This window comes from Typopeltis vanoorti, chromosome 2, assembly GCF_054136105.1.
Source record: "Typopeltis vanoorti isolate ZY-2024b chromosome 2, IOZ_Tvanoo_1.0, whole genome shotgun sequence".
Taxonomy (NCBI): domain Eukaryota; kingdom Metazoa; phylum Arthropoda; class Arachnida; order Uropygi; family Thelyphonidae; genus Typopeltis; species Typopeltis vanoorti.
In genome coordinates, this window is record NC_143550.1 from 65,742,476 (window position 1) to 65,758,175 (window position 15,700).

At 33.2% G+C, this 15,700-nt stretch overlaps 1 protein-coding gene across 1 annotated transcript in view; it reads left to right on the forward strand.

Moving 5' to 3' along the window:
• LOC150109123 (catalase-like) overlaps nucleotides 1–15,700 on the forward strand; it is a 147,347-nt gene that overhangs the window by 130,825 nt on the left and 822 nt on the right. Inside the window, exons 9-10 of the mRNA XM_090405697.1 lie at nucleotides 1,907–2,058; nucleotides 4,258–4,413. Coding sequence (XP_090261823.1) covers nucleotides 1,907–2,058; nucleotides 4,258–4,413 — 308 coding nt within the window. The remainder of the gene's footprint in view (nucleotides 1–1,906; nucleotides 2,059–4,257; nucleotides 4,414–15,700) is intronic.

A 15,700-nucleotide genomic window follows, 5' to 3' on the forward strand; every position in this document is an offset into this window, starting at 1 on the left:
TAACTTCCTGTGTCCAACATGGAGTTCTATTTTTTCTATCATTGCAGACAACTTCACCACATGCCTCTCTAGCTGAATCAATCAGGGTTTTCTTCAAGGCTTGCCACTGAATCTCCAAGGTTTGATTCCTGTTCTCAAACTCTTTCATTTTTTCTTGAATAATCTTTGTGTATTTTAGTCTACAGTTCACATCTGAGAGCTGCTCAACTTTTATTCGCTTTAAAACTTTCTTACATGTTATTCTTTTTGAATATGAAATTCAATTTCATCCTACTCAAGACTAAATAGTGATCACTTCCAAATTCAAATCCTCTGTGCACTGGTGTCCTGCACCAGGGAGAAAACATCACTATCAACAATAACATAGTTTATGAGACTTTTCTTATACCTTGCCTCTTCTTTCCATGTGAATTTGTGCACATTTTTATGTTGGAACATGGTGTTAGCAATAACCAGTCCATGTCCTGAGCAGAAATCCAACAGATATTTGCCATTATTATTAGCTTTGGTCTTTTCTCCAAATTTTCCCAAAATATTTTTGTATGTCTCACAATCATTTCCTACTCTGCTATTTAGATCCCCAATAAGGACCAACTTTTCCTTTTTCATTGTGTCAATTGCTTTCTCTAAAGCCTCAAAAAAATTCCTCCACTTCTATCTTAGTAGAATCTTCTGTGGGACCATAGGCACAAATAAGTCTCATTGTCCAGTTCCCCATTCTCATATTTGCCCACATTACTCTACTTGAGACTGACTGCCATTCAAGAAGATTAGCCTCGTATTTTGTGTTGAATACTATAGCTACCCCTTCTTTTCCTTGATTGTCATTGCCTGAATATAACATTTTGTATTTATTGCTCAGAAAGATCTCACCAGTTTTTGTCATTTTTGTTTCAGTCACCCCTATTATGTCGATCTGGTACTTATCTAATTCCTCAGCTAGCTCTATTTCTTTGCTATTCAGGCTTCTTATGTTGAGTTGGGGTGTGTTTTCAGATTTGTTCCAGTAGCTGACTTTTCGCTGTTCGCCCTGGTTTCCTGGTGAAAACAACGGGGGCCTTTGTTTAACCGGGCGACGCCCCAGCCGGCATGAAATTTTGTGATTTTGTACCATCATTTTTTATTTTGCTTTAACCAATAAGAATACAAATTGGTCAGCTAAATTCCAAATTGCCAGCCCATCCTCATTCGTTCAGTAACAAAGTAGATACCCAACAGGGTGCACCACGAGAAGGCAAGGATTGGACATTAGGTCAGAAGCCCTGGTCGGTTCTCCACATTCCTTTAAAGGCTATGTGGAGGTCTCCTCTCAGGTATACAGTTTTGACCCTTAAGCACCCCTTGTCATATGCCTTGTCCTTGTATATACTCCAGATGATGATCTTAATATGAAGATTGAAATGTCGAGAAATTAAAATAGCTATTTATAACACTGTTGTAAAGTCTAATTTCTAAAATGAATTCCTCTGCCATCCTTTTGATCTCATAATAATAACTCTTGTTACTCATCCATTTCTTTACATAATGAACCCAAGAAGTTCTTGGTCTACAAGGAGATGTTCAATCTAATTTTCCCTCCAGTATTTCCAGAAATTTTTTTCCTGCTGATCCTCTTAATATGTGTCTTGCCATCTTGCATTTTATAAGGTCTTTCACAAGTGCGCTTTTGTTCCTCCCCCCCCCCCCCCTTTCAAGAAATCTTCAGTGCTCTCTACAAATTTTCAAGAAATCCATAATCATGAAATTTCTCCTGAAATTTCTTGATTATGGATTTTGTATATGTCCATGTCTCACATCCATAATTCACTATGGACCATATTATTAAATTGCATCTTTATTTAATATTTTTTCATTTTATATTGAAGTTATTTTTTTAATTTTTTATAAAGATTTTTTCTTACTACAGATGGTGCTCCCAATTATTATCCAAACAGCTTTAGTGGTCCTGTAGACAATAGTTCCCAGAAAGAAAGTACCTTTCATTGTAGTGGTGATGTAGATCGTTGGAACTCAGCAGATGATGATAATTTTACACAAGTTGGAACGTTTTGGAAAAAGGTGAAGTCTTTCAAGCAAACTTGAATTATATGCTAAATATGTAATGAGTATTTTTGCAGGACAGGTACAAATCCTAAATAGAGAACTTCAAGATTGTCATTACTTCTTAAGGCATGCAGGTGTTCATCAATAAAAGTGTTTGAAGCCATAATGTTATCAACCTCCTTTTCAGTTTCAGAGACTACTATTTTGGAAATTAAATTTTATTTAATTCAGTTGGAATTAAATTTTAGAGTACTGATTTCATTTGAATACTTAGAAAAAATAAAGGCCAATGAATTAAGGTATATATGATAATTTTGGGCTTAATTATCAAATTGCACCCCTCCTCAAACTAAATGTGTATTAAATTTGGTGCTTTGTTTACACTCTATCTCCTGTTTATTATATTTTCCTTTAAGAAATACACTAGGAGGAGTAAACCATATGTTACCTTGTTAGGATCAGCCATTTGAGAGATAGCTTTATATTTGCAAGAAATCATATTCTTATTTAATGCTTTACCAAAGTGAAAGCAAACAAAGCTGGTGCGTGAAATATTTTCATGTGGGTTACTTGTTTGTAAAGGCTGTTGACTTCACATCAATTGCCTCAGTATCCCATAATGCAAAACACACTTCCTTTCAGATATGTATATTCCTATGCATTATCAGAAGGGTCACTACACAGATCAGTTTAGACCTTTATTTTGATCTCATCAGTAGGAGCCAGAAAAAAAAAAAAAAGATACCAAGGTTGAATTAATGGATTAGTCATATTTTCCATATACAAGGATTAAAAATGTGTATCACCTTATTATTGAAATACTCTGGATCAGAGATGGCAGTGGAAAGTTTTTTCCACTTGGTTTTGTGTGATTACACTTGGGTAAAAGATTAAACTATAATTTCTTGGCAAGTATAATTTACATTGTAACTCAATAACAAACTTTCTACATCTGTCTTTGATCCAGACTATTTTAATAATAAAGTGATTTACCTTTTTTGCTGCTTGTATATGGAAAACATGACTTCTGCATCAATTCAATCTTTGTATCTTTCTCAGTCTGGGAAACCAGTCTGATTAGTGATCCTTTCATAATGCATGGCAATATCTGAAAGTAAGTATGTATCCAACAGCATGTTTTGATGTGAAGTTAACAGGCTTTATATGTAAGTAGCTCATACATTGAAGATACTTCATGTGCCTTAAAAACTTTCTACATCTTGTCTGCTGTTTTGTCAATGATTCTCCATGACAATCACCACATTACATGCCCAGTAAGTTCCATTTCTCATCTAGCATCATAAAAATAAAAATTCATTAGTATTAGTAATATATATAGAATACTTCTTACTTCCTGGTTATATACCTCGGGTGAATTTAAAGGAAATAAAGAAATTAACCATACTCAAATATAAAATGACATTTTAATAGGTAATACCTCTTAAACTTCAGTGATTATTTTTAAATTACATAGTAATGACTACCTTTTATGCATTATAGTTTCATTTAAAACTGTATGAAAAGCTATTTTAGTGCATAAAAAGTATGCAATATTGTTACTCCTCTATATTCAAAGAATTCATATAATTATCCAAATTTAAATCATTTTATAGAAATGTGTGGTAGGCATAATAATTTAAAATGTTTAACACATGTGATGGAAACTAGAATTTATTTACAACTCCTACACATTTTGCTCACTGTCACATGAGCATCATTCAGGGACAGAGCAAAATATATAAAAACTGGAAATATTGTCTTTGGAAAATGATAGATATGTATATTTTAATTTTTAAAATTAAATTTTACCAAGGAATATTTTAAGATAGTTTTTTAGATAAGACTTTTCCAAAGCAGTTGTGGGATTATCTCCTGCTCTTGTTTAATTTTAGCCTGCAGTGTCAGCAGGAAATTTCTTAGTTTTGGAATAAGGATTTTTGATTTTATTCAAAATGTATGAAATTTTATAATGGTGCAAAATACCTTAAAATTAAGAAATTACATAGTAATGACTACCTTTTATGCATTATAGTTTCATTTAAAACTGTATGAAAAGCTATTTTAGTGCATAAAAAGTATGCAATATTGTTACTCTTCTATATTCAAAGAATTCATATAATTATCCAAATTTAAATCATTTTATAGAAATGTGTGGTACATTTCAGATACCTTAAAAATTTTTTTTGCTTATGTATATTATTTGTTACTATGCAGGTTTTAAAGCCTGATGAAAAAGAAAGATTAGTGCAAAACATTGTTGGCCATCTCAAGGATGCTCAAGAATTTATACAGGAGAGAGCTGTTAAAAATTTCAGTCAGGCTAATCCAGAATATGGACGTATGATAAAAGATGGATTGCTGGAAATCAAGGTATGCAGCTGTTTATATAATGATATTCAGAAGTAACCACTTTTATTGAATATAATTAATTTTTTAAAAGCAAACAAACAGTGAGTTATTTCAATTGATTACTTCGTTTCTCCTTTTAATTATGAGAGAATGAAAATACAAATGGAAAAAAAAATCAGACTATCTTAGATTTCTAGAAGTACCATTATTAATAATAATCGATTATCAATAAATTAAATGAAGAGGCATGAGAAAATTGACATAAACTGGGTTTTATATTGGCTGAAAGATTTTAATTGATACTAAGTGAGAAATACCAACAAGTTTCACCAACTTAGCTTTTTGGCTTCTTCAGGGTGAATAAAAGAGATATAAAACAACTTAAACTGTTCATGAAGGAATGAACTGAATACAGTTGTAATTTTTACAAATACAGAAGAATGCATACATCAGACACGGAGCATGCATGATGTCAACTGTTGTTATGCAGGAACATTCTGTAATTAGCAGCGAAATTTAATTCTGGTGTGCTTAATGATCTTATGAGGGTCTTCTAGATATCAGCTAGAATTAATTCTTGGTTTCTATTTAGGTTGTGTTTAGATGACTGTTATGGCTTCTATGTATCGGGAGTGGAAATCTTCCTCTAAATAGGGCATGGAGCTTTTGTCCCATTCGATGGTATGGTTTGTCCTTGAGAAATGAAGAGGAAACTTGTTGGTATTTCTTACTTAGTATCAATTAAAATCCTTCGGCCAATATAAAACCCAGTTTATGTCAATTTGCTTACGTTTAGATGGTCGAAAATAACATAGAATCATCATGAAGAGGCATGAGTTAACTTAGAGCCAGAGTTGGTTGTTCAGACCTCATCTGAAGCAGGTTGCACTTCTAAAGATTCACTCCCTCCCCCCCCCGCTCCAGGTGTTTACAAGGTTTTATGCTGGCAACTTATTACATTATGGTCAGACTGGGAAATCTGTCTAGAACATAAGAAATATATCAGTCACCAAACTATGGTAAGTTAGGTCTAGGTGACCATGCCTTAGGCACCTTACACAGAATCAAGTGCAAGATATCTGGCTTCTGCTTAAGGCATTTCTCACCTCTACAATTCCTTGTATTGTATAAATCCAAATCTACCTTGCTTTAGCATGGTCCTGACATATGGAGTGGTGTACCAAAAACCTCTAAAAATGTTGATGCCCTCCAGAAAAGGTTATTGGTGATCCTCTCACAGACTCCCCCACCCCCACTATCTCATAGATGTACTGTTTCTACTTTGTGCCTCTTCTCTAGATATAGATATTTTTAAGTTTTGTTCTGCTGAACTAGCTGATATCATTCAATAACATAAACACACAAGCAGTTGCTGGTCATTACCCATTCAGAAACAGTCTTTCCTTCACAGTAGGAAAGATCACTAATTGATAATGACTTCCCTATAAAACTATCTTTAAAAAAATTCCTTGATTCACTACTAAAGAGAACAATATATGCTTAATTAATGATCGCTTACCAATTTATTACAAATTGTTTCTCACTGTTTTATGTAAATTCTACTTACAAAAGCTCATTACCATGTTGTATGTTAGTATGCTGGTGCCCAAAAGCTAAGGAAGAACTACATTTTTACTTGTATATGTAAAGATTTGATTTTTATGACTGCAGCTAAATGTGGACAGAATTATATTACACAAAAAATGTCATAAATTTTGTACAAATTAAATTGCAATACGTTTTTGGCAAAGTTACAAATTTCCTAAGGATGCAGTTAAGGAATTAATGTACATCACTTATAGAAAACAATGCAGAGAGACATTTCAATATGGATTATGTCCATCCCGACCTGTAATGCAGCTCTTACAACATCAAAACATGCTTAGCACCAAGTGATTCGGGAGTACTTGAGGCAAACTTGCCCACTCCTCCTTCAGAGGACGGATGAGGAATTGTTTATTTTCTGGAGGGGAATTTTGAGTAGAAATGCATCTCCTTACATCCCAAACATGTTCTATGGGAGTGTGCTGGTTACTCAGTTTGATTATATCCTCAGTTTCTAGAAGTATCTCCATTGTTTAGGATGTGGTGTGAATGTTATCCACAAAATGAATTCTTTGCCTACAGATCATGGACGTTGAAGAACTTCATTGCAATATCGTTAACCAGTCATAGTCCCTTTTTTCCAGGACTTGTAGCTTGGTGCATCTATTAAGCATCATGCCTTCCCACACCATGATCCCTTTCAAGAACATTCTTGCAAAAGTAAGCAGTACCACTTTTATGCCAGATCAAGTGTTGTCTAGAATCAGGGGGAAAGACTAAAACGACTCTTGTCTATAAAGAGTACGTTCTCAGGTGTCTTGTCCGATTTTTATGGATAGAGCGCCACTGAAAATGTGCTATACAATGAGCTGTGGATAAAGAGATGCAGACTACAGGCCTACTTGTCGCAGATGTCTTGTCCAGTTTGTTGAGATATCCACATACTGTGCTCAAATGAAGCTGACTTACTGTGGTGCGTCGGTTATAGTTTTACTGTTATAACGAAAAATCTGTCTTCATGCTGCATGGTAGAGTGAGGGCGACCTATCAAATATTAGTTTGAAATGCTGCCCAGAGCCTGGATACCATGTTATGAGAAATTCCAAACTCTCAAACAGTATCAATATTTCTGCGGCCTTCTTCAAGCTTTTCAATAATTCTTCCCCACATGAAATCTAGATGTCTTTGAGACATTACAAGACATCCAAGTTTTTGCAACTTTATTCCTTCACGAAAAGAGCTTTGTTCATCCCGGATTCGCTTAGCACAGCCTTTTACCTTTTATCCTGTTGAGTGCTACCATGACTCCTTTGCATGTGATTCAAAATTTTGAATGTATACCTGCTTTCTACTCAAAATCATCAGTTATACAAATTACCACAAGCTGATTCATTTGAATTTGTGGTTGTAATCCTCAGAAATAGTGTTAATCCATAGGTTTTGGACTCCAGTGTATGACTACTTAAACTCCTGTTTGAATAATAAATCATTTAAAAACTTTCTTTCAGTATTTTCCATTCCTACTTTTTTTAGCATTTCCTATAGCAGGTTCTATACTATTGTTGGCATAGGGAGACTGATGGTTAGATAATATGGAAACCCTGTTCTAGAGACTAAACTAGATTTTATGTATTTATTTATTTTATTTTATTTTATTTTATTTTAGTTTTTTCAAGCCACTTCAGGCTTAAAGTAAGAAGAGTAGTGGTCTTATACCAGCAGTATGATTCATTTTCTACCTATGACTGTATTCTAAGCATTATAGTTAACCCTTTGTATGTAAAATGGATGTAATGTGAATCAAACATCTGGATTTAAACCCAAATTTAAAATAAAAAGTGTACAAAAAATTGCAGTGTGTTCTAATAAAGAATGCATTATCTTAGTATGGGAAGTTTACTCATTTACATGGCCTAAAAAAGTATTATTTTATGTTTGCATAATTTGTCTTTTTTAAATCCCAATTAAAAAAATATATAAAGACATATCGATAATTCACATTTGACTTAAATATAGATATATATATAAATTCAAAGTAAGAAAAGTTTGTTAGTTTGTGATATTTTCAGAAACTGACCTGTGATTAAGGGTTAAAAGTTGCACAAAAAAGAGGTTAACATAAATAAAATTCTTCATTTTCTAGAGCAGGGATCGGCCACGTTTTCAGATTCGCGGACCACCTTCAACTTTTATTTTTAATAATCAGGCCGCAAGCGTTTAATTAATAGAAAGTAGTGAGTGAAAAAAATACCTAAGTTATAAATTTTTATTATATCAATCTTAAAACAGAAATATTTAAAGTACGAAATATGAAACAATGAAAATGAAACTCAATGAAAAATTATTATCATGTAAAAACAGTAATATAGTTTATGCATCACAGTATGTATGTCTCTCTGCCTAATGTGACTTTTGTGATTGTTTTCCCTTAGCCAAATTATCTAGATCCACTTGATAATGTAAGATGAAAATTCGAATTGAAGCATGCAAAATGTTCATCAGTTAGTCGAGAAGAAATTTTCTTTTTTTTTCTAAAACTCATTGCAGAAAATGCTTGTTCGTAATGCTTGTTTGTAAATGTATGCGCTTCCAAATGCGACTATCATATTCTTTGCGAAAATGATTAAAACTTAAAATTTTTTTGTATTCATCGATAAAATTTTTGGATATTTTCTAATAAAAATTCGTTCTTTAAGGTTTCATTGTGTTGTAATTCCAAAACTTTCGTCTATAGTCGCTTTGGTACATCATTAATGTCGACATTAAAAGGGTACAAAAATAATCGCATTTCGATGCTATTTTTATGAAAATCCACAAATCTTATTGAAAATTCTGTTTGAAAATCGTCAATAAGTTTCCTTTTGTGTTTGCCATCCAACCTAGATGCAGATTTGTAACATATATATAATAATGTAGATTTTCTTCTATCATATATTTCTTCGACAGACATGGTTTGCCTTCAAAAGCTTTTATGTCAGAAAACAGTTCTGCTAGTAATTTACCTTGGCCCTGCACGGTCAAATTAAGTTCATTATGGTAGTTGTAATGTCTACCATAAATGCAAGAGACATAATCCATATTTTATCCGATAGTTGTGAGACAGTATTTTCGTGTTCCGTCATGAAAATATCCATTTCTTCATGTAAATTAAAAAATCTTTTTAGCACAGTACCTATACTTAACCATCCAACAGTTGAGTAGTAGATAACATCATCTTCTATGTCCATAACGTCTTTTCTTGATGATAAAATTTGGGCCACATGCCATATAAGTATGGTCAGCCTTTTATGGGCCACGGTTGCCAACCCCTGTTCTAGAGTAAATGCAAGTGTTTTAAAAATTTTCAGTGATAATGAAGTTGACCAAAAGCTGTTTTTTTTTTTGTACTTTTCTGCCTCCTCTTGTGAAGTATACTTAAGAGATGCTCTATATGTATATTTTGTGGGAACCTACTACTAACCTTGATATTTTTAAATGTTCATTCTCCAATTTGGTTTTTGCTATATCTTGTCAAATAACCAAACATCTGTTTAGTATACAAAAACATCTGTCCTCCAGAAAATGTTAAATCAGAATTTGACTCTAGTAGCTGTCTTATAGTAAGCCTTTCTTGATATATATATATATATATATATATATATATATATATATAAAACATACATAAAACTCATAATACAGCACATTTCCTCTTTCTAAAGCTCTAATTTTATAAGTGAAATTTAGATTCTTCACATACTTTGATGATAGTTGCTAATATTATCTGATATATGAAATGCTTGCCTTACTTGTCCACAGCTGTTGATGGATACGTTCCTCTTTTTCATTTTGCAAACCGCGTAGTGCCCAGTTGCTAGAACCCTCAAGATTCACCATGAATGATGTCCTGAACTCTGATCTCCTAACTGTATTTCAGTGGGGAAATAACAGTCTTGTAGACTTCAGTGCCACCAAAACTCAATCCTGTATGATCTCTTTCAAGAAAGAGCTAGCATCCCTTTCTCTTAAGTTTCGGCAATACCCTGATATCCCAAATCATCAGATTTCCTTTCTTGGACTGATCTACACCGCAAACCTTTCCTGCACCAACACACCTCGACCATAGCTTCTGCTGTCAGCAAAAAAAACTTGTACTTTTTTGCTTAAGAAACTGCTTCACACATTTACAGCTGCTAAGTCTATACAAATCCCAAATCTGACTTTTCATTGTTTATTCACATATTTGGGTGGTGTACCCAAACCTTTTCTAAGATTGCTTGATGCCCGAGGGCAATTCAGTTAATGATCCTTCTTCAAGTTCAGCTTCAATCTCTCTCTCCCAGAGACATTCAGTTTCTGCCTTATACTTGTTCTATAGATACTTTCATGGACAGTGCTCGTCTGAATTGGCCACTGTCATTCTTCCACTTATCTCCAAAATCATAAGAACAGAACTGCTATTAACCAACACCCATTTACAGTCCAGCTTGAAACTTGCCGAATCCAATTTTTTTAAATTCTACCTCTTTTATTCTTTGGAAAAGTCTTTCCCAAAAAATACAGCCTTCAGTTGTTCAAAAAAAAAAAAAAGTGAACAGATTTCTTCTTACTCTTTGCTATACATGGCACTGATAGGCTATAGGTCTTGCAACCTTCTGTGTGTGTGTGTGTGTGTAATCCCATCAGTTTCTTGTTAAGTATCCTGAGGGGGGGGGTTACAGGCTGCTATGACCACCACATGATTAAGTTTACTAATCAAAACACCCATGCCTACATCCACTCTCCAACCAACAGGTCATAGGTTTGAATGCCGATGGGAATTGAAGTTTGTGATTGTCTTTGGGTAGGAGATGAATTTCATCAACCGGCATGAAACTACACGTAGTCTCACTTATTGTAGGCCTGAAATGGCTTGAAAAAGTTTGTTTGTTTGGTTTCTAGAGCAGGGTTTCCAGATTATGTAAGCAATAAATTAAAAAAATACTGAAAATTATATAAAAATAGCCTTAGCCCATTCACAGGACTAATGCACTATAAGCTTATAACCTTTTGCAAGCAGGAATCACATAAAAAAAAAAAAAAAAAAGTTTTCCTCAAAATGAGTGTTATTGTGAGCACTCAAAAATAAGTATTCCTCAAAATAAGTATTATTTTGAGGAATACAAAATTGAAATGAAAGGAATTGAAAGGAATGAAACATTGTTGTATTTAACATTTCAGTCTTCCAAAGCACTTCTGATTGAATCAGACTACCTGCTATCTTCGCATCAAATGTTTTACTACTTTTTCCTCCCATTCTGTTTAAGTGACCATAAAACACACTAGATTAGTCCTGCTCATACATTCTTGAATGCTAACAATAACCAGTTCCTTCCTAATATCTTTGTTTTTAATATAACTATCCATTGATGCTATCATAATACTTCTCAGAACTTTCATATCTGTGGTCTACAGCTTTTGATGAAGTGTTTTATTTCTAACCCAACTCTTAGTTTGAGTACTACTACTGTCTTGTATACTTTAACTAATTTTTCTCTTATTTACATGAAATAAGAGCCTAAACAGCTGAAATATTTTATGTTCTGTGGGTTCTCCATTCAGAATGTCCCTGCTTGTTTTCATAATTTTGGTCTTCGTATTGCTGATTGTCATGCCTAATTTGTTACAGCTATTATTCAATTTAGTTAGGAAAAATCTGGAGACTTGCACTGGATATTCTAATATCAGATTTTATGCCACTTTCTTTCATAATGCAATGCATCAGATGATGAATAAGAGTAGAGACCCTTTTCTTACACATGATTTCACATCAAACCATCTTCATGTATTTTCCTTGAATTCCAGCTCCTAATTTACATCCTAAAGACTATCCTTTATTTTACATAATGTTCTGTTTACCCCATATTGTAGCATTTTGAAAAGTTTTTCATTGGGCACCTTGTTGTATGTCTTTTCCACTACAAAACTTAAGTATAGAACCTGGTTGTATTCTCATAATAATGAAATTCTGATATTGATAACCTCTATTTGGGCTGCATCCAGCTCATTCTTTAAGTTTCTCTTCCAATTTGTTTTGACCTCTTCTCAAGTATACTTACATAAATCTTACCTGGGACACTTAGTAGAGAAATTTCTCTGCTAAGTGTTTCTCTACAATTCTCACATTCAGCTTTTCACATTTTTATAGGTGGTAACTATGATAGTTTTCCTCTTATCATCTGGAGTTCACCCCTCTAACCAGGTCCTCTGAATTATGCCATGTGGCCACTGTGAACTTTTATAACTACATATATTTGAACATTTCTGGTCAGATCTCCAACTTCAGCTGCCCTTTCCACATTTCAGGCTTTTGATAGAAAAAAGCTATTTCAATTATTGATATGTACTTCTGTTTGCATTCTCCTTGAATATTTTATACTACTTTACATAGGCAAAGTGGATACTAGATCCAACATTATTTCAAAGCCGAATGTTTGTAGAAACTATGAAAGTTTCATAAGTTGACCTGAGAGCTTATGAGAATACAATCCTTGGCATTCTCAAGTTGCCTTAGCTTGCACTACTTAAAAGACTTAGTGCCCAAGCGTTCATATATTTGCCTTTTATCAATGCATTTGATAAAGCGTTTGCTGGTCTGACAGCTATTTCGAACTGATTCTCTTCAGATATACAGCCAGAAACATTAAGAGAGCAAACACTCTCACTCAATGCTAAGAAAATGTCAGAGAAATATATTTTTTATAAGTAAACTCTCGGTCGGTGTGTAAAAGTAATTACTAAAGGAAGAGCCATAAGACTTCATTTCAGCAATGTAAAATTGCATAGGCAAAGGTGAATACTAGATCTACCATTATTTCAAAGCAGAATGTTTGTAGAAACTATGAAAGTTAGTACTTACAAAACTTTGGCTTTGAAATAATGTTCAATCCAGTATTCACTTTGCCTATGTAATTTTACATTGCCACAATGAGGCCTTATGACTCTTTAGTAATTTTCTACTGCTGTTCTGTCAGTGCTTGTTTATTTAATTTTTTCAAAGTAATTACTCCAGACATTTAGAATATCCTTATCTTCAGTTTTCATGTCACCTTTATCATCTGATTCCTTTTAGATAGCCTTTCTTTCATTTCTAAGCTTTTTCAATATCCTCCAGAACATTTTTTTAAAGTCTCCTCTACCCGTGAAAGTTTATTTGTAAACCTATAGTACATTTGAATTATGGATTAGTTAAGGAATTTTTTCCTCCTATTTTGATTGATTTTATAACTTTGGTATTTTTTTTCATATTTTACTTAGTCCGGAAACCTTTCTCTAGAGACTGAGTATGGAATTTTTTTGAAGCCGCTTCTGGCCTCCAGTAAGCAAGATGTGGTGGTATCATACTGGACAATAAAATTCATTTCTTGCCTAAAGATGATTGCAGACATCCATGCCTGCAACAGGATTCAAATTCACAGCCTGTTTGTTGGAGAGTGGATATGCTGATCACTTGGCCAATCAGGCCAGTATTTACAACATTCCTGATATTTCATCATCATGCTTTTCAATGATTTAGGCCTAGAGTAGCCTGTTCCAGCCTTAGAAGTCATCGTTGAATCTCTTTAGAGGACATCCTGGTTTTCTTTTTCTTAATGGTTTGTAATTTAAATGGCTTGTTTTGGTAATCTTTCTGTTTTCACTCTTTCTACATGTTCCATCCATTTATGTTTATATATTTTTATTTTTTCTATCACTGATTGCTGGTTTAATTCTTTCATAATTTCTTCATTTCTTTTGTGATCAACAGAGTATACTTTGCAGTTTTTCTCATAAACTTCATTTCAGCTGTTATTAATCTTTGCCTTTTTGTTTTATTGTCCAGATTTAGTCTGGACAATAAAACAAAAGAATGTTTTTGAATTTTTAGTCTTGATTTTGATACTTTTAGTCTGGTTTGTTTTTGAATTAGGTTAGGTTTAAATATAGAGTTAATTACACCTGTTATTTTTAAATATTTCACAATGTTTAGGTTTATATCTTTTTCATTTTCACATGTAATCATACATCCGAGGTAGTTTAAATGAATTCACTTTGTTATAAAATCTTACTTATTGCTATTTAAGTTCTTTAAAGGCCATAATTTTTGATTTTTCTGTTGATATTATCTTTCCATAATCTTTAGCTATTTCATTTAAATTTAAAACATTTTTCTGTAAGTTGTCTTCAGAATTTATAATTATTATTTGATCATCAGCAAAAAAGGAGTGTGTTTAAGTTCACAGTGGGAGAAAGGTTAACCTTGATGGAAATTTTTATTTCATTTAGATAAATATTAAAAACAGTTGCTGAAAGGGGGACATCCTTGTCGGATTCCTTGGTTTATCTCTCTCTCTCTCTCAGATATGATAGTTCATAATTTAATCTTATTTGCTATTTGTCTTTCTTTTAATATGTTAAATAAAATATTTCTTTTAACTTTATCAAATGCTTTTTCAGCATTCCTGATATTTGTCTTTTATATTTGCACTGAAATCTTTTGATGAATTTTGTTTAGCTAATTTTACACTTTATCTGTAATCTTTATGGATCACATTAGCTCTCTTCCATTTTTCTGTATTCTTTTAGGACATCTGCTGACTTATTTTTGCTAGGAACTTTCAGTACGTTTTCTTCTTTTCCAGGACTACTACTTTAACATCTTGTATCCACCATGGCAATCTTATTTTTTTTCCCTACAGATAACTTTATCATATGCCTCCCTAGCTGAATCTGTGTTTTCTTCACAGTTTGCCACTGAAGCTCTAAGGTTTGGTTCTTGTTTTCGAACTCTTTCACTTTTTCCTGAATAATATTTGTATGGTCGAGTCTATAGTTTATCTGTAAAAGCTGCTCTACTTTAATTCTTTTTAAAATTTTCTTACATATTGCTTTATTTCAATGTTATATTCATAAATGAGGCTTTTATTTCTTTCATCTTCTCTCCATACGGACTTGTGCATATCTTTATGTTGGGACATGGTATTAGTAATGACTAATCTGTATCCCGTGCAGAAATCCAGTAGGTACTTAACATTATTATTAGCCTTGCCCTTTTTTTTTTCAAAATATTCCTAAATAATATGCCTTATAGAATTCATTTTCTGCTGTGTTAAATCTAAAACAAGGACCATTTTTTTCTATTTTCTTTGCCAGTTGCATGTTCCAATTATTGTTTGCATAACTGTTTGAAATAGCCTTCCAAAATGAGAAGTGTGTCTTCATGTTTAGTGTTGAATGCTGTTGTTACTCCTTCCTTTCCTTAATCATTATTGATGAAATATAACATCTTACACTCATTATTTAGCAGAATGTTATCTGTTTTTGTCTTCTCTGTTTCAATAATGCCAATAACATTCACATGATACTTTTCCTGTTCTTCTTCTGTAAGTTGATGGTTCTTGTCTTCAATTTTTGTGATGTTGGATTTTCTCTTCTAGATATTGAGTTCTAGTTTGGTCTGGTAGCTTACATTTTGCTGTTTGTCATGGTGATGAAAATGGGAAAATGGCGAGAGCCTTATTTAACTGATCGATGCCCCAGTTGTCATCAAATCTCATGATGTACCATCATGTGTATTTCTGGTTTAAGCCAGTAGAGAGTACAGTTTGTTTGGCTAAGTCCTGAATTGTTGACCCATCTTCGTTTGTCCAGCATCCAGTGGATACATACTAATGAGGCATACATTGCCTCAGAGGCTCCAGTCATTTCCTCCCTTTCCTTAAAGACAATGTGGATATGTCCTCCCAGTTATCTGGCTTTTACTCTTAAG